Source organism: Rattus norvegicus, chromosome 20 (assembly GCF_021556685.1).
Source record: "Rattus norvegicus strain SHRSP/BbbUtx chromosome 20, alternate assembly SHRSP_T2T, whole genome shotgun sequence".
NCBI classification, from domain to species: domain Eukaryota; kingdom Metazoa; phylum Chordata; class Mammalia; order Rodentia; family Muridae; genus Rattus; species Rattus norvegicus.
In genome coordinates, this window is record NC_141553.1 from 7,776,531 (window position 1) to 7,796,453 (window position 19,923).

A 19,923-nucleotide genomic window follows, 5' to 3' on the forward strand; every position below is an offset into this window, starting at 1 on the left:
GACTCGGGTTCTCTAGAGTTCCACCATGGAGCCAGCTCTCCAGCCCCCCTTTTCTTTTTGAGACGGGATCTCATGTAGCCCAGGTTAGCCTTGAGCGTGCTGCCTGCCAAGGGTGTATGTGTCTGAAACAGATGAACCTTTGCGTCTCTCCATGTAATCCTGCTTTCCTTGATTGTACACGCCACAGAGTCTGGATTTTGTGAGTCCTCTCTCTCCCCGCCTGGGATTGAACTCAGGTCTCCAGCCTTGGTGGCAAGCACCTATCCCCCTAGAGCCATCTTCACCCATCTTCCAATTTTTTTATTTTTTATTTTTTATTTTGATGGGGCCTAGAAGGGGTTGGGGATTTAGCTCAGTGGTAGAGCGCTTACCTAGCAAGCGCAAATCCCTGGGTTCGGTCCCCAGCCCCGGAAAAAAAAAAAAAAAGAGAAAAAAAAAAAGATAGGGCCTAGAAGTCACCACGTAGCCCTGGGCTGGCCTTGAGCTCCCCAAAATTCACCTCCGAAGTTATAGATTCAGGGTGTGAGCCACCATGCCCACTCCTTACTCCAATCTTTTTTTTTTTTTTTTTTTTTGGAGCTGGGGACCGAACCCAGGGCCTTGCTACCACTGAGCTAAATCCCCAACCCCCCTTACTCCAATCTTTTTTTTTTTTTTTTTTTTTTTTGGTTCTTTTTTTCAGAGCTGGGGACCAAACCCAGGGCCTTGCGCTTCCTAGGTAAGCGCTCTACCACTGAGCTAAATCCCCAGCCCCCCCTTACTCCAATCTTAACAGGTGATATTAATTCTCAGACCACACATTGCACACCCTATATATGTGGGTTTCAGAAAGGCAACAGTGAAGCCACAGAGGCAACAGAGAAGCTGACAGACAGCAGGTTGCAGGGCTGTGGAGAAATGAGGGCACCAGCTGCTCTTGCAGAGGACCTGACTTCAATCCCCAGACCACAGTTAGCTTCCACTCTAGTTCCAGGGGGGCCAAGACTTTCCTCTAATCCCCACTGACACTGGCGAATACATGCCACACGCTCACACAGACACAAACACAGAAACAAGCAAATCCTAAGGAAACTAAGATAGCTCTGCCCGCCCCACCCCCCAAAGAAAGTGTCAGGGGAGGGAGGATGGGAGAAATGCTCCCCTGGAGGCACTGAGACGCTCCCCTGGAGGCGCTGAGGTGCTCCCCTGGAGGTGCTGAGGTGACACAGGGCAGAGCACAGTCAAGCTAGAGAAGGGAGGTGTAGCAAGGTGAGGAGACAGAACAAGCTTCATACAAACTAGAGTAACACCAGGACCAGACCATATCAGCAAGTGGGGAGCAAGTTTAGCTCAGGCCAGGCACTAGGGACCTCTCTGCCTGTTGCGGTTCCTTGGTGTATGTGTTAGCTGCTGCCCTCCTCTACGAGGTTCAGAGGGAGGAGTTACACCCCCATCTTGGGACCTTGTTTCTCTATCATGTCTGGGACACGCCCGTATCCTACAGTCCCAATTTGCTTTGATAAACAGGGCGGGGACCTTTTCTATTTTTAAGTTATCAGTTTGTTCCTGGTGTGTGGTACCAGGCAGATGGCAGTTGTGTGTACTTGTCTGCCAAAGTGCAGCGTCACTCTGTCTCCGTGTTTACACTCCGAGTGGCGTCAAGTGTTGCTTGTGAAATGGAGTCACCCCGAGCAAGGCAAAACCCTGCGGGTGACCTGTACCCCAGAATGATCCTGAAATTACCTTCTGCCCACTGTAAGTGGCGCTGGGAGGGAAGCAGGGCTTCCGGGCTTTAAGCCCTCTTCCACCCGAGCTACATCCCCAAGACCCCTCCTCTTTGTTTGCCTCGAGATTCCGCTGGCTGGGGATTTCCAGCTGGCTGGCCTCGGACTCTTTGTTGTCTGGGCAGAGGCCAGAGCTAGGGAAATCAGCGCTGTTTCGCATAACTGGAGAGCTCAGGAGTGTCCCCAAGGAGCCCCTACTTCCTGGCATCCTGAGCAATGCTGGATGTGGGGCCACTTCCCTGTTCTCTTTGTGATCCTCCACCACTGCGTTGTCCTCTGCTCTGACGAACCCTTGTTACCACTAGTCACCACAGTCCTTGGCTTCTCGTATTTCACTCTGATCTGAAACCTTGATGGCTTGGTCCCCAAGGGCTTCGCTGACCATCCTTTTCTGGTCAGTAATATTTTGCTTTCCAGACATCCCAAAAGACCGTGTGTGGGAAGTGGGATGTCCGTGGTGTTAGCGTTCTGTCTAAGCTCCGCCCCCACAGTTACCTGGCAACAGCCAGGTATGCCTGACACTATAAAAGGGGCTGTTGCCCCCTCCTCACCCTCTTGCTCTTGCTCTCTTGCTCCTTTGTTCTCTCCCCCTTCCCCTCCCCCTTCTCTCCACGCGCTCATGGCCTCTACGCTGCTCCTCTATTTCTTTACTTTTCTCTTTCTCTGCCCTACTATCCTCTTAACTCCCTTCCCCATACCCTGTATAAACTCTATTTTTTAAGATTTATTTATTGGGGTTGGGGATTTAGCTCAGCGGTAGAGCACTTGCCTAGCAAGCGCAAGGCCCTGGGTTCGGTCCCCAGGTCCAAAAAAAAAAAAAAAAAAAAAAAAAAAAAGATTTATTTATTATGTATAAGTACACTATAGCTGTCTTCAGACACACCAGAAGAGGATATCAGATCTCAGTACAGATGGTTGTGAGCCACCATGTGGTTGCTGGGAATTGAACTCAGGACCTCTGGAAGAGCCATCGCTCCAGCCCCACTCTATTCTATACTTTATGGTCGAGTGGATGGTCCCTTAGAGGGAAGGGATGTCTCATCATGGGCCCGCTGGGGCACCCCCTTTCCTCAGACCGCCACAGAACATATCCCCCCTCTCTTTATCTTTTTATTTTTTTAAATTTTTTTATTTATTTTATGTATATGAATACACTGCCACTGTCTTCACACCAGAAGAGGTCATCGGATCCCATTACAGATGGTTGTGAGCCACCATGTGGTTGCCGGGAATTGAACTCAGGACCTCTGGAAGAGCAGTCGGTGCTCTTAACCGCTGAGCCATCTTTCCAGCCCTCTCTATCTTTTTATAGAAACAACACAAGGTGCTTCTCTGAGGATGGTACTCCAGGCAAAGAGGCTCGGGAGTACCCACACACTCCAAGAGCACGTAGTCCATAAATATTAGCTATTACTAGCATTGCTCAGACACACTGGTTTTCAATAGTCGCTTCGAACCTTTGTCAGCCTGGAGGGACAGACTTAGCACCATATCTCACTATTATATTTCTGTCCCTATGGAGTCAAAGATGACTCTCAAGTACAAGAATTCTTTTTTTTTTTTTTTTTTTAAGATTTATTTATTTATTATATATAAGTACACACTGTAGCTGTCTTCAGATACACCAGAAGAGGGCATCAGATCTCTTTGCAGATGGTTGTGAGCCACCATGTGGTTGCTGGGAATTGAACTCATAACCTCTGGAAGAGCAGTCGGGTGCTCTTAACCGCTGAGCCATCTCTCCAGCCCCAAGTACAAGAATTCTTAAATTGGGCACTGGAGGGATGGCTCGGTTTAAGAGCATACGCGCTCTCCCAGGGGACCCAGATCGGCTTCCCAGCCCCCACTTGGAGCAGCTGTAACTCCAGCTCCCAGGATCAGGGTGCTCTCCACTGGCCTTGGCATGCTCCTGCACACACATGTACAAAGGCACACAAAGGAGGCTGGAGGAATAAGGTGGGCAAAAGGGTACAAATGTCAGAAGTGCACAGGGTTGATATCACCCTGGCTGTCCGCAAGACGTCCAGCCTCGGTCTGGCGCTGGCCGTTTGCTTATTTAGACGTGGAAGGGACAGTGAATCAGTCAGTGTGAGTGACCCAGTTTCTAAAACAGTTACTTGTTTACGAAGGGTCACAGCGTTGTGGTCTGAGTATTCTCAGATGTTTCGATAAACATGAGTCATGGAATCCGAGGCCATAGGTCCAGTTTCAACCCGAGCCCCGCCTACAGACCACTCTCTTGCTTCTGGATTCTGAGGGCTCCAAAGCCCCGGCAGAGTGAGGCTCTGTTTCAACTGGAGTGGCTCCCTCCGCCAAAAAGCACAAGGTGACAAGGACAAACACACACACACACACACACACACACACACACACACCCTTGAGTACAACCCTGCATGGGTGGCCCTTGAGTAGATACAGCCCCGAGGAGCACTGTCACTGCTGTTGAGGTGGTGGGACCCAGGAGTAGGGAGCCGGCAAATGGGATAGCTTCTCAGGCAACAGCCAGCTCTATTCAGACCGTCACAGACAGTTCTCATTGAGTTTAAGCTGTACACAGGGAATAGCTACAAGCCGCACTTGGCAAAAAAAAAAAAAAAAAAAAAATCAACCCAAAATTCCTCTGTTTTTCTATTAGAGGCATATAAAGGATAATTAACAATTAATTAGACAAACAATTAAATAGCAGCAGGAAGCAATTACTAGCAATCTGAAGCAGGCTCACTCCTAGACGCCACACCTGGGGCGCAAAAACAGGGTCCAAGAACAATTCCAAGTGTTTTGAGGAAACCGGTCCCAAGATTCCTCTTGCTTTCTCTGTGTGTTTTTGCAAGCAGTCGGCATTCTCCTCCCACGAGTCATTCTTGGACCATGTTCCCATAGAGCATCGCTTAAGGGCGTGCCCTCAGTTGTCCACACAGTTTGACCGTTTTTTGCCCTGTCCCTGACAGCCTGACAACACTTTCCGGACTCCCCTCTGTGTGCCATTTTCCTTCCCCAGTCCTCCCCAGAGCTCCCAAAGTCCTCTAGGACATGCATCTCAGGCCGCTCAAGAGAAGAGATCTCTAGAGAGACCCAGGGGACCTGGCTACCATCTCACAGGGGCTCATGGCTAGCACTTCTTCTAGGCTGGCCTAACAGTTACCTAGCAACAGCCAGGTTCTACCTGGTTTGCTATAAAAGGACTGTTTGGCCTCTCTTGCTCTCTCTGACCACCGCTCCCACCCCCCCCGCCCCCCCCCCCCCGCCTCTGGCCCCTCTCCTTCCCTCTCGGTCCTCTCCCCCTCCACCTCTCTGCCTCTCCACCTGCTCCCACTCCTCTCCTCCCTCCCTCTCCCCCTACCTTACCCCCTCCCTCTCCCTCCGTCCCCTTTCCCTCTCCCCCTCCCTCTCTCCCCTCTTCTTTCTCTGCCTCTACTCCCTCTCGACCCCTCTTCTTATGCCCCCAAATAAGCTTCGTTTTATACTAGACCGTCGCCTATGGTTGGTACCTCGGGGGCCAGGTAGGTAGGGGGTGGGGAGAGCTGGGGAGAGGAGGTGGGGTGAGAGGCGCTCAGCACAGCCCCCCCCCCGCAAAGGTGCCCCCCCCCCGCCGCATCGTACCTCATTTTATAAAACCGCACTCACTGCTTCTGCTGAACTTGAAGTTCACGCTACTTGTTCACTCCCTCAATAAAATATTTAATGAGCCCCTGCGTTTGGGAAGTTTGGTCCCTGTCAGGTGGCTCACAGCTCTAGGAGACTCATTGGGCCTCCACAGGCACCAGACCCATACAGGCATACCGCACTCAGATGTGCATAGTTAAAAATAAAAATAGGGGCCTAGAGAGGTAGCTCAGTAATCAAGGGCACAGTCTGCTCTTCCAGAGGACCCAAGTTCAATTCCCAGCACCCCCAGGGCAGCTCACAACTGTAACTCCAAGATCTGACATCGTCACACGGACGTATATGCAGGTAAAACATTAGTGTGCATAAAATTAAAATAAGTTATTTAAATAAAAATCTTTACAAATTTTTTTCATCCTTTAAAAATTTTACTTGAGCTTACCTAGGAAGCGCAAGGCCCTGGGTTCGGTCCCCAGCTCCGAAAAAAAGAACCAAAAAAAAAAAAAAAAAAAAAATACTTGATGTATATAAGCACACTGTTGCTGTTTTTCAGACACACCAGAAGAGGGCATCAGATCCCATTACAGATGGTTGTGAGCCACCGTGTGGTTGGCTGGGAATTGAACTCCAGACCTCTTAACTACTGAACCATCTCTCCAGCCCTTTTTTCTGTCTTTGTTTTTGGTTAATAATGGAGATGTTCCTTTTTTTTTTTCCCCTAGGAGCTGGGGACCGAACCCAGGGCCTTGCACTTGCTAGGCAAGTGCTCTACCACTGAGCTAAATCTCCAACCCCTAATGGAGATGTTTCTTTTGTTGCTGTTGCTCGTTTTCTGTTGATTTGAGACACGACAGAGCTGGAACTGGCTCTGTACACCAGATTCACCTGTCTTGCCTTCCAAGTGCTGGGATTAAAGGCGAGCATCACCGTGCCCAGCCTGTTGTTTTAACCAAAGTACAGAGAAGGCAAGAATTTCCACGGTCTTTGCTGAGGGCATCTGAAAGGGTGATCAAGAAGAAGATAGTTACCAGTTGCTACAATCTTACACAGTCCTGAGGCAGGCGCCCTAGGGAGCACACAGCTGGTCCCCTGACAAGCCTGGGAACTTCAAAACACCAGGAGGCTTGTGTGTTTGTGGTGTATTTGTGTTTACCGAGGCCCTGATCAGTCATTCTAAACCCACAACCCCCACCCCTGACCCGCTTGTCCCTCTGTGCCCTCTCTCCAGAATGGAAGGAATCTTGAGTTTGGATTTTTCCTTTCTTTTGAATACAGGGGAGTCACCAGACATGACATCTTCTCCCAGTGTGGACCTTGTAGGATTTAGCCAACAGAACAGAGCAAGTCATTGGGGATGGGGGTGGGGGGCTGGCTGTCTAGTCCCTTTCCCTGGGGCCATTGGAAACTCTTCAAATATATGGGAGGCCCAGCTCCGGGGAAAAAAAAAAAAAAAAAAAAAGAACAAATATATGGGAGGATGCCCAGAGGTTATAGGTAATTAATACTGTTTTTTAAGAGGAATATTGTGGATTTGGGAAGAACAAACATGTGTATGTATGTATCTGTATAGTTGAGGGGAAAGGGTGAAAAATAAGTTTCATTATAATTCTATTGTTTTGATTTTGAAACTACACAAATTCAAAGGATTTCAAAATATATTTTAACTTTTATTCTGTGTGCCTATGTGTATGTGTACAGCATGGGGCACATGGAGTCAGAGGACAACTTTCTGAAGTCAGGTCTCTCCTTCTCATGTGGGTCCCGGGGATCGAACTTAGGCCATCAGACTTGTTGGAAAGCCCATTTACTGACTAAGCCATCGAGTCAACCCAAAAGATTAATAAGATGGGGAACATTTCCCTGTGGAAGGACAGTGGATGAGTGTACGTCTACAACATAAGCAGAAATATGTGAATCCCTCCTCTGCAAAAGAGACACAGAGGTCTTGTGCTCAATAAGATATTTATTTCGCTTCTTAAAATACACTAAATACTAAAAACTCAGGATGTGTACACACAGGACTCGTAATTACTAACGAATGTTCTTAGGACCAGAAATTCTTTTAAGAGGGGTGGGAGAGGTAATGAGACAGAGAAAGCCCGGGAAAACGAAAGAGTAAAACCAACACAACATCCTGCTGGGCCTTGGGCGAGCCTGGGAGGAGGGGGGTAACTGTCCCAGCCTCTGACTCCCTAGAAGTCGAGCTTGCTGAGCAAAGTGTGGGATCTGGGGCCCAAGCAGACCAGGTTCTTAATGAAGATCTAGATATGGGGATAGAGGGTCAGAGGGCATGACCCAGGGAGAGGCCCCAGAGATTTGGGGAAAGGTTCATAGCAGTTACTCTTGACATCCTGTGTGCCTAGGCCTCCCAGGCTCCCTGACTTCTCGGGTGGTGCCCACCATCTGTAGACTACAGACATCCAATCAGCAACTTCAGCAAACCAGCCCAGACATGGATGGTGGGAGGCAGAGGGGTCGGAGAGGTCGGAGAGGTCTGAGAGGGTTTGGGGCCCTGGCCAGCGCCAGCGCCAGCGCGCAGCGCGCAGCGTTGACTCCTGCCCCCTGGGAAGCAGCTGGAGGGTGGGGCTTGTCTGTCTGTCCTTTACAGCAAATGGTTGTTCCAGAAAAATCGCAGCAGCACCTGGCCTCTCATGAACATGAGCGCCACGAGTGGAACCAGCACGTTCCCAACTTCCTGTGGAAAATGCTGTGTAGGAAGACAGTGGTTTTGTGTGTTAAGTTGCTTATTTGGGACTGGCAACCTGAGGTCATGTGGTGGTGGGAGAGAACCAACTCTTGTAAGTTAGCCTCGGACGTCTACGTTCGGATCTTTCTCTCTCTCTCCCCGCTCCTCCTGAGCCACCCCCTCCCCAATCTCTAACGTAAACGAAAAGCGTTACAAATGTAACACAAAACAGAATAGTAAGTCAACCCAGCCCACAGGTAAGTGTGTGGCTGATATATATACACGTTCCTGTCATCTGGCTTCAGCTGGTGTCCCAGAATACTTCCTGGTGATCAAGCAAGCAAGCGACTAGTAAGACATAGATAAGCAAGGAAGAAGGGCAAATTCCAGCAAAGACTGGAGGGAAGAAGAGACCAGCACTGTCTGTCAAGAGGGGTGGGAGAGAAAGCTTGAGACCAACACGGATCCGCCAGCCTCCTCACAGCTTTGTCTCAATCAAGAAAAGTCCTGGCCAGGGATGGTGGCCCACTCCTGTCACCCCAAGGGAAGATTGGAATGGGGGTGGGGGATCATTCAGGAAATCCTGAGCTAGAGAGACTCCATCCCCAAAAGAAAAATGGAGAGTTAGCTGAGCATGGTGGTAGCCCGTGCCTTTAGTTCCAGCAATGGGAGGCAGAGGCAGGAGGACCTCTGAGTTTGAGGCCAGCCAGGTCTACAGAGTGAGTTCCAGGACAAACAGCGAACCATCCTGAGAGCTGCCACTTCAGAGAAGCCAACTACTGGCTTTGCCCCAGGGTCGTAGCTTGCAAGTATAATGTTTGGTGACTAAACACCATTCATTCATGAGCTCCGAGCACCCAGGCTACCTGGCAGCCATTGTTCTCTCTCTTCTTCCCTCCCCACGGCAGGTCCCTGCTGGTTCTCACCTCTTGAATCATCCTGTGATTGACACTGTCCCCAATGTGTCTGAGCTGCATGGTCAGTGTCTGGATCTCTTCTGGCTGATGGTTCTGTCCAGTGTTCTCTTTAGTCTGACGAAGCGGATTGTGACCTGCAGGGACAGAAGTGTTCAAGAGACAGAGCATTGACTTTGCAAAGCCACCTCCAGTAACTCAGAACCGTCTTCCCACGCTGCATGCACACACGGGTGTGCGGGATGAGATTGTGTTTATTTCTGCTTCTCCTCCTATGAAACAGGGATCTGGGTCGAGCCATGTCGCAAGTGTTCAACAATCAGCAAGTCGCTCTCATGCTGAACCCCCCGACCCCCCGTGACTGAATCTTGTGGGTCGTTCTGTATCTGGTTTTAAGTATCTTACTCAAGGAAACCTGGAAACTTATTTGCTTCCGGGATCCACGGCTGCTTTTAAGCAACGAAGAGTGGTCAAACACTCATGGGTGCTTTGGGGACCTTATAAAGAATAAACATGGGGCTGGGGATTTAGCTCAGTGGTAGAGCGCTTGCCTAGGAAGCACAAGGCCCTGGGTTCGGTCCCCAGCTCCAAAAAAAAGAACCAAAAAAAAAAAAAAAAAAAAAAAGAATAAACATCAATAGAAGAACTCCCGTATGCTTCAGGAATGGGGTAGCAAGGGGTGTAAATGACGGCCGTAGGGGGCCAAGAGATGGCTCAGCAGTTAAGAGCACTGGCGGCTCTTCCACAAGAACCAGGTTCAATTCCCAGCACCCAGACAGCAGTTCACAGCCGTCTGTAACTCCAGTTCCAGGGATCAGAGGCCCTCGACCTCCTCTTTCTGGCCTCCGCACCAGACACACATAGTAGGGCACAGACAGATATGCAGACAAAACACTTATTTGTGGGCTAGAGAGATGGCTCAGCGGTTAAGAGCACTGATTGCTCTTCCAGAGGTCCTGAGTTCAATTCCCAGGAACCACATGGTGGCTCACAACCATCTGTAATGGGATCTGATGCCCTCTTCTGGTGTGTCTGAAGACAGCTACAGTGTACTCATGTATAATAAATAAGTCTTTTTTTTTTTTTTTCGGAGCTGGGGACCGAACCCAGGGCCTTGCGCTTCCTAGGCAAGCGCTCTACCACTGAGCTAAATCCCCAACCTCTAATAAATAAGTCTTAAAAAAAAAAAGCCCACTTATTCGTATAAATTTTGTTCTAAAAAGTAGCTGTTGGGGGACCTGGGCCTCCTGGGCCAGGGATTCTCTGAGAAGTACTTGGATTTTTACACTGCTCAGTGGGGGTCTCAATACCTCCTCACCTTGACCTTACCTTTGCTGCAGCCTGAGGCTCCAGCCTAACTGCTCAGAAGCACAAGCTCCAACCAGCGGTCGGTAGCGGTCACGTGCTCCCCTTCCACAAATGGGAAGGAAGTACCAAGGCGGAGCTCCGGAGTAGCAGGCAGCTCCTCCTCCTCCCTCCCCCATCCTCCCTCCATCCCTCCCTCCCTTCTGATGGCTCCTCTTTCTTAATTTTTCAGTCTTCCTCTTTCCCCTTATGTTTTACTTTCTTGTTTCCTTTTATTTTAAGATGTATTTTATTTTCAGTTGCATATGCAAGTTACAGGTGGTTGTGAACCACCCGGCTGGATGCTGGAAACCAGCACTAGTCTTTTAAATTGGTTTTGCTTTGTTGTTTTTCGAGACGTGATTTCTCTGTGTAGCCCCTAGGCTGTCCTGGAACTTGCGCTGTGGACCAGGCTGGCCCGAGAACTCACAGAGAGCCCCCTGCCTCTGCCTCCCACGAGTGCTGGGATTAAAGGTGTACTCCACCACCGTTCACTCCCATGTCCAGTCTTAACCACTGAGCCCTCTCTGTAACCTCTAGAATTGACAATCTACCCATCGAGCCATCTCTCTAGCCTCCCTGAAGATAACATTTTATAAAAAAACGGACGTAGCTTGGTGAGGAGGTAACCTTTAACTCAAGCACCCAGGAGGTACAGGGAAGAAAATCTACGAATTCAAATCAACCGGTCTACACGGGGATTCCTGGCCTGCTAGGGCTATACAAAGAGGCCTTGTCCAAAAAATTAATTAATTTAATTAATTAATTAAAAAATAAAGATGGGGGCTGGAGAGGTGACTCAGTGGTTAAGAGCACTGCTGCTCTTCCAGAGGACCTGAGTTCAAATCCCAGCAACCAACCACATGGTGGCTTACGACCATCTGTAATGGGATCTGATGCTCTCTTCTGTGTCTGAAGACAGCTACAGTGTACTCAGATAAATAAAATAATCATTTAAAAAAAATAAAGATGAACTGATCTATTTTAGTGGATTTGAAGTTTCTTACTTAGTTTTTCTTACCAGTGGCTGGGGGGCTAATAAAAGGATTTTTACAAAGAGATGAATGAGTTTACCTCTGTCTTCTAGCAGCTAATTTTTATTTTAAATAACTTGTTTTCTTTATGCACATGTGAGGTGGGGATGCCCTTAGAGGCCACAAGAAAGAGGGTCCCAGTTTCCCTGGAGTTACAGACCGCTGTGAGCCACCATGTGGGTGCTGGGGATCAAAGCCTGGTCCTCTCGGCAAGCACAGCCAGCGCCCTTAACCACTGAGCCATCTTTCCAGCACGTTAAATTTTTTTTTTTTTTTTTTTTGGTTCTTTTTTTCGGAGCTGGGGACTGAACCTAGGGCCTTGCCCTTCCTAGGCAAGCGCTCTACCACTGAGCTAAATCTCCAACCCCTAATTCTTAAACAATGCATTTAACATCCAAGTTTACGTTCCCAATACGGATAAAAAGCACATACTAAGTGAATATTTACCTGAGCTTGATGCTAACTTTAGCTTACCTGGGTTCCTTGGCATAGCTCAAACCGGCTGCCGGGCTGTCCGATGACTAATTGGGTCATGTACTTCTCTGAAGAAGGTTGTTTGCCTAGGGTGATCTGTAACAATTTGTTACTTTGAAAGTTGGATTCAGTACTTCTTTAGGTTTATAAACAATGCTATTGGGTGGAATTTGTTGTTGTTTTCCCTGTTGGAAAATGCGTCCTTACAGCATTCCCAGTAAATGTTTGGTGTGTCAAATGAATAGCCATACTTTAATATCAGTGACTTTTCCCACGAACACCTGGGTCCTTTTCATGCGTGAGAAGTAGGAGACAGAACTCTTTTTTTTAAAATTAATTTTGTTAATTTATTAATACACTCTCCTCAGACACACCAGAAGAGGGCATTGGATCCCATTACAGATGGTTGTGAGCCACCATGTGGTTGCTGGGAATTGAACGCAGGACCTCTGGGAGAGCAGTCAGTGCTCTTAACCGCTGAGCCATCTTGCCAGCCGGAGACGGAACTCTTTTTTTTTTTTTTTTTTTTTTTTTTTTTCTTTTTTTCGGAGCTGGGGACCGAACCCAGGGCCTTGCGCTTCCTAGGTAAGTGCTCATACCACTGAGCTAAATCCCCAGCCCCTGGAGACGGAACTCTTAAATGTGTTTTTCTTTTCTTTCAATTTTATTTTATATACAGATATTTTGCCTGCTTGCACATGCATGCACACCAGAAGCAGTCAGTGCCCTCAGAGGGGAAAAGAGAGACTCAAATCCCCTAGGATTGTGAGCTGACTCATGGGTGCCAGGATCCGAACCTGGGTCCTCTGGGAGAGAAGTCAGTGTTCTTACACCCGGAGTCATGTCTCCAGCTGCCTTAGGGTGTTGCTAATTTACTTAAAAATCTTTTCTAGGATCCGAGCTCCTTAGCTCTGCTCACATATGCCCAACCCCATATCCCTGTGGAGCCATATTGCTTAACAAGAATATATACACAGGGAATGGCTCTGTGGGTAAAACTGCTTACAGTGCCTGCTGGCATGAGTTCAGAGTCTCGGAACCCACGTAAACACAGGACTGTCCTCTGACCTCCATACGCAGATCCTTGCTCTGCAGACAGGGCTGGCTTCCAAGTCACAGAGCTGCCTCTGCTTGGCTCCTTTTTTGTTTTTTTTTCCCGGAGCTGGGAACCCAGGGCCTTATGCTTGCTAGGCAAGCGCTCTACCACTGGGCTAAATCCCCAACCCCTGCTTGGCTCCTTCTTATTTATTTATTTATTTATTTATTTATTTATTTATTTATTATATATGAATAAAGGTAGCAGTCTTCAGTCACACCAGAAGAGGGCATCAGATCCCATTACAGATGGTTGTGAGCCACCATGTGGTTGCTGGGATTTGAACTCAGGACCTCTGGAAGAGCAGTCAGTGCTCTTAACTGCTGAGTCATCTCTCCAGCCTAGCTCCTTATTTCTTTTCTTTTCTTTTCTTTTTTTTTTTTTCTTTTTTCTTTTTTTCAGAGCTGGGGACCGAACCCAGGGCCTTGCGCTTGCTAGGCAAGCGCTCTACCACTGAGCTAAATCCCCAACCCCTTTCTTTTTTTTTTTTTTTTAAGATTTATTCATTTATTATATATAAGTACACTGTAGCTGTCTTCAGACACACCAGAAGAGGGCATCAGATCTCTTTACAGATGGTTGTGAGCCACCATGTGGTTGCTGGGAATTGAACTCAGGACCTCTGGAAGAGCAGTCGGGTGCTCTTAACCGCTAAGCCATCTCTCCAGCCCTAGCTCCTTACTTCTTAACACGGATTTATTTTGATTTGTGACTTCAGAGGACACAGAAGACCCGGTGGAGTCCATGGCAGAAGCAGCCTGTGGTGGGGTTTTTCCAGTCTCTCTGAAGCAAGAAGCAGCCGGTGATGAGCTGGAATGTATCAGGCTTCCCCTCCCCCACCTTTTGATCAGACCTTGGTCTCCCATCCTGTGGGATGGTGCCATCCAAATTCGAGGTAGGTCTGCCTTCTCAACTTTGTGAGAATATCCTCACAGATATACCCAGGCTACAGGGCGTTTAAGTCCAGTCAGTTAGACAGCAAAATTTAACCAGAAGGATTTTATCGTGAGTTCTGAGCCAACCTGGGAGGCATCATGACAGCAGCCATAACCCCAGCCACCAAAACTCCAAAAGGAAGCAGGCCAACGGTGATTTCTAGGGTGGAGATAGAAGCAGAAGGAGGGGGTTCCCACCTCGGGGTGAGGGGCTCATGGACATCTCTGCCTCTCTCCAGAAGATGCCACCACAGCTGCCCACTTCTGGAAAGTTGCATCCCCAGAAGGTTTAGTCTCCACAAGTTCTGTATCTTAAGTTCAGTCCAAAGAGTCCATGGCTCCATGAAGCATGATCATAGCTCACAATCTGTGTGTGGCCAACACCTGTGAAGTGGGACTTCCGGTGCCCCGAAGCGTCCGTGGTACTGTTGGGACACCACAGGGTGGGCAGAGGGATAAGGGCTCAGTCACGGCCAAGGCCCAAAGCGAGTGAGAGCCGCGGGAGGAGCTCACGGGGTCCCCATTAGCATCTGCAGACCTTGGAACGACAGTTTCTGTTCCTCTCTGGGGACTCAGAGAACGCACTGGCCCTGTATGGCTTTCTGCAGAATTCAGTGCGAGTGAGCATATTATTGGGTAATCGGGGTTTTTTTTTTTGTGAATTAAGTCTCCAGCTTCAAGGATGTTTAGCTGCCAAGGGACACAGCTGCTAACACTCAGCGGCAACCTCGTTGGGTTCACATCTAGCTTCTTTTTTGCGACTGCCTAAATTCCCATGACAGCCTGCGGTAAAGACATTTTGTTCAATTCCCGGCACCCATAGGGTGGCTCACGATATTGTAACTTCTGTTCCAGGGGATCTAATGCCCTCTTCTGGCCTCTACAGGCACTGCATAGACATACATGCAGGCAAACCACCCGTACACATAATAAATAAGGTAAAAAGAAAAACAAATTTTAAATAAATAAATCTTTTAAAGAGTGTATAAAACTACAACTGACTGGGCTACATTAAAAATTTTTCGGGGCTGGGGATTTAGCTCAGTGGTAGAACGCTTACCTAGGAAGCGCAAGGCCCTGGGTTCGAGCCCCAGCTCCGAAAAAAAGAACCAAAAAAAAAAATTTTTTTTTTCACAATAAGGTAACAAGACCCTTCCCAGTATCCAATATTGGGTTTGAGAATAAGAACTGTATATTCACAAACAGAAGCCATTGTCGCTGACTCACCCATCACCCGGAACTAGAGTGGGTCTGAACAAGCAACCAGGGTAGGAGAGACAAAGACTTATCTTCCTACAGCCAGCCTCCATTGACATTTCCTGGCTTCCCCCTTCTATTCCCTGCAGGACTCTGGCATCTGTGGGGTTCTAAACAGTTCTAGGGCTGGAGAGATAGCTCAGTGGTTAAGAGCACTGACTGCTCTTCCAGAGGTCCTGAGTTCAAATCCCAGCAACCACATGGTGGCTCACAACCATCTGTAATGGGATCCGACGCCCTCTTCTGGTGTGTCTGAAGACAGCTACAGTGTACTTATATATAATAAATAAATAAGTCTTTAAAAAACAGTTCTAGTTTATAGCTTGCTCTCTGGGCTATCATTCGTTATTTTTTAATCCATCCATATAGTTGTTTGCTTAATTTTATGTGTATGTGTTTGGCCTATGTAGATGCAGGAGGAGCCCATGAAGGGCCAAAGTGTCATCAGCTCCCCTGGGGTTGGGGTTACAGATGGTTCCAAGCTGCCATGTGGGTGCTGGGAATTGAACCTGGGTCCTCTGTAAGAGCAGCCAGTTCATAATTGCTCAACCATCTCTCCAGCCCCATTTTTTTGTTCTGTCTGTCTGTCTGTCTCTGTCTCCCCCTCCCTTGGTCCCTCCCTCCAGGGTCTCACTGTGTAGCTACAACTCTCCTGGAACTTGCCATATAGACCAATCTAACCTTGAACTCGGAGATCCCAAGCCTGAGTGCAGGGGTTAAAGCCTCACATTACCACAGCTGGTTTCATTTATCTTTTGATTCCACTCTGTAGCCTAGGCTGGTCCTGAACCTGTGTTAATTCCTGCCTCAGCCTATTGCATGCTGGGATTACACACGTGAGACCGATCTTTTTTTTTTTTTTTTTTTTTTTTTTGGATCTTTTTTTCGGAGCTGGGGACCGAACCCAGGGCCTTGCGCTTCCTAAGCAAGCGCTCTACCACTGAGCTAAATCCCCAACCCACGTGAGACCGATCTTATACCTTGTCGTTTCCATTTTGCCTGCCAAAACTCCTAAATGCCCACCCACTTTCCTTAAAGGACAGAATATCCAAATAAAATCACACCATTGGAAGACAGGGCCATCAGGATGCCTGAGAGCGTTTAAGTGCTTGCTGAGCAATGCTGGTGATATTTGGTTCTTGCATTCCATGGCGGAAGGAGAGAATCAACTTCTGCAAGTTGTCACCTGACGCCCATATCCAGGCCATGGCACACTGTGTCCCTGCCACACCCACACAGATGATAATGAGTAGAGTATTACATTTAAAAAAATTTGTATGCACTATGTAGTATCTTTTCAATGAGTGTTTTTCTTTTATATTTTTAGAATATAGGTAAGTGTGATGGTTTGCATATGCTTGGCCCAGGGAATGGCACTATTAGAAAGTGTGGCCTTGTTGGAGGAAGTGTGTCACTGTGGGGGTGGGTTTGGAGAGTGTACTGGCTGGTTTTGTGGGTCAACTTGACACAAGCTGGAGTTATCACAGAAAAGGAGCCTCCGTTGAGGAAATGCCTTCATGAGACCCAGCTGTAAGGCATTTTCTCAATTAGTGATTAAGGGGGTGAGGACTTAGCCCATTGTGGGTGGTGCCATCCCTGGGCTGGTGGTCCTGGGTTCTATATGAGAGCAAGCTGAGCAAGCCAGGGGAAGCAAGCCAGTAAGTATCATCCCTCCATGTCCTCTGCATCAGCTCCTGCTTCCTGACCTGCTTGAGTTCCAGTCCTGACTTCCTTTGGTGATGAACAGCAATGTGGAAGTGTAAGCTGAATAAACCCTTTCCTCCCCAACTTGCTTCTTGGTCATGATGTTTGTGCAGTAATAGAAACCCTGACTAAGACAGAGACCTTCCTCCTAGCTGCCTGAGGATGCTCAGTCTGTTCCTGGCTTCCTTCGGGTGAAGATGTGGAACTCTCAGCTCCTCCTGCACCATGCCTGCCTGGATGCTGCCATGCTCCCGCCTTGATGATAATGGACTGAATCTCTGAACCTGTAAGCCGGCGCCAATTAAATGTTGTCCTTATAAGAGTTGCCTTGGTCATGGTGTCTGTTCACAGCCGTAAAACCCTAAGACAGTAAGACATTACTTCTTTTATTTTATTTCAGTTTTGATATGAGTACACTGTCGCTGTCTCCATGCACACCAGAAGAGGGCATCAGATCCCATTACAGATGGCTGTGAGACACCATGTGCTTGCTGGGAATTGAGCTCAGGACCTCAGGAAGAGCAGTCAGTGCTCTTAACCACTGAGCCATCTCTCCAGCCCCATTTTTAATTTTTAAAATTACATTTATTTATCTTGTTGATGTGTGCTCATTGTATGGAGATCTAGGACCATCATGTGGGTCCCAAGGATTGAACCCTAGGCACCTGACTTCATAGCAAGTGTCTTCACCACCTGAGGCATCTCACTGGCCTTAGCTTCTCTTTTCTTTTTCTTTTCTTTCTCCTTTTCAAGACAGACTAGCCTTGAACTCTTGAAATCTTCCTGCCCCTGCCTCCCAAGTGCTTGTATTAAAAGTGCGTGCTGGGGGTTGGGGATTTAGCTCAGTGGTAGAGTGCTTGCCTAGCAAGCAGAAGGCCCTGGGTTCGGTCCCCAGCTCCGAAAAAAAGAAAAAAGAAAAAAAAAAAAAGTGCATGCTGCCACCAACTGGCAACTTGGTTTTTTCCTTAATGCATTTATTTCTCTCTTTAAGTAGCAAGGGATCTTCCCATCGCTAGAGCTGGGGCGCAACTTATGCTGATTGAGGCACCTGGCTCTTTACAGATCCAAACCCAGGTCCCCGTGACTGCACAGTGATCAATTTACCGGCTGAGGATGGTGATGAATGTGTGTAATTTTAGTAATCAGGGGGTTGAGGCAGGAGGATTGCTACAAGTTACATCCAGCATAAGCTACAGAGTGCCAGGCCAGCCTGAACTACAGAGTGAGACTCTCTAAATAAATAAATAAATAAATAAATAAATAAATAGAAAAGTTATGTCTTTATTAGGAATGTGGAGGAGTTCCCTAGGGAGCCAGGAGAGGGAACTGGGGTCAGGTGACCTGGCCAAGCATCCTATAAACACTACCCAGTACTTTAATAGCCTGGGACGCTACTTGTTTATATCTTGTTTTCCTTATGTGTAAATCTGCATGATAAAACCTCCCTCCCTTGGTTGGTTAGAAGTTTTAAGGGTTGTAAAACATCACGAATTTTCAGTTCTATTGTCTTTACTGGCAGCAGGCACAATATTTTAGGAAATGTACTAAACTCATTAGCCGAATAAACCTATGTTATTTACAGACAATGAAAGCCAGGCCTGCCAATCTGGCTTTCATTGGAAAGCGTTACAGTCTCAGATAATAAACCTACTTCAGATATTTGGGGGTTACAGTTAAACTAGAGTGACAAAAATCAGCATTAATACACATTTCTCATTTGCTGCTTATAGTTGATAATCCGTCCAAAATCAGAGTCGTGTCCGATACCATAATACACAAAGTTCAATTGAAGAGCAACCCTTTTAATCTTAGCTATTAAAGATGTGTTGTCTCTTATTTCTTCTGAATGATGGGTAACAGGTGTTAAATATTGGATCAGGATGGGTGTGGGGAGCTTGGAAATAAAAGGGAAGAAGTTGATTGTCCTTTACTGAGGACAAGAAAGGCAGTGGTCCTACCGTGGGTGTGGAGACTGCACCAGGAGCACAGGAACAGAAGAGGAAACCTCCGGGAAGAAACATTATCAGTGGGTGTGTTCTCTGTAGTTCCAAGGCCCAGAGATGCCAGCTTACGACCTCGTTACTATGTTGTCTTTCTCGTGAGGTAGGTGGTGGTGGTTTAGTTTGGTGTCATGTGTGTTTTGGTGTGGTGTGATATGATGTGGTGGTAATGGTGGTGGTATTTTGTTTTGTTTTGAGAAATGGGTTTCTCTGTGTAGCCCTGGCTGTCCTGGAATTAACTTTGTAGACCAGGCTGGCCTCCAACTCACAGGGTTCCACCTGCCTCTGAGTGCTGGAATTGAAAGGTTTGTCTGCCTCTACCACCTGGCTTTTGTTGTTTTTGTTAAGTGTTTTTGTCAGAATGCTGGGGTGGGAGTTTTTCAGCTAAGCTTTCAGGGTCATTGTTTTAGGTCATTGATCTATCAATACTCTGTCTTCTGTTTGAGACTCTGTCTCAAATTGAAGCCCAGGCTAGCCTCGAATGTGTTACATAGTTGTGCTGGTTGGTTTTTGTCAACTTGACACAAACTGGAGTCATCTCGGAAGAAGGGACCTCCACTGAGGGATTGCTTTCCTCAGATTGGCTGGTACTTTTTTTTTCTTCTTTTTTTTTTGAGCTGGGGACCGAACCCAGGGGTGCTCTACCACTGAGCTAAATCCCCAACCCCAGATTGGCTGGTACTTATGACTGCCGGACATCTTTTTTTAGTGATTGATAGGGAGGGTCTCTGCTCACTGTGGGCAGTGCCACCCCTAGGCAGGTGCCTGTGGGCTCTATCAGAAAACTAAGCAAGCCCGGGGGGAACAAGCTAGTAAGTATCCCTTTAGTCTAGTCTTTGACTTCAGTTTCTTTACCGTTCCCTGGCTTCCCTCAGGGATTGGTGAAGTGAACACACACACCACAGATGAAACATGGGTCAAATAAGGACGACCTTGACTTCCTGAGCCTCCTGCCTCTACTTCCCAAGTGCTAGGATTAATGCCATGCACACAGGGATTTCCTGTATTTTTCTGTGTGGTTTTATTAGTTTATTTGGTGCTCAAGGACGGCTTTAAAGTAGTTGAAGCACTTGGGAGATGGAGATCAGAAGGATGAGGAGTCCTAAGTCATAC

General features: G+C 47.7%; 1 protein-coding gene and 1 long non-coding RNA gene across 2 annotated transcripts; one reads left to right on the plus strand and one right to left on the minus strand.

Moving 5' to 3' along the window:
• Positions 1-7,311: 7,311 nt before the first annotated feature.
• On the minus strand, positions 7,312-10,352 carry Pxt1 (peroxisomal testis enriched protein 1). The gene is given in 3 exon segments (NM_001420257.1): positions 7,312-8,073; positions 8,979-9,103; positions 10,296-10,352. Coding segments are annotated over 2 exon segments (156 nt in total). The 5' UTR covers positions 9,030-9,103; positions 10,296-10,352; the 3' UTR covers positions 7,312-7,968.
• Positions 10,353-16,704: 6,352 nt separating this feature from the next.
• On the plus strand, positions 16,705-17,132 carry LOC147998554 (uncharacterized). The gene is made up of 2 exons (XR_015645624.1): positions 16,705-16,865; positions 16,963-17,132. It is a non-coding gene; the product is annotated as an uncharacterized LOC147998554 (long non-coding RNA).
• The last annotated feature ends 2,791 nt before the right edge of the window (positions 17,133-19,923 follow it).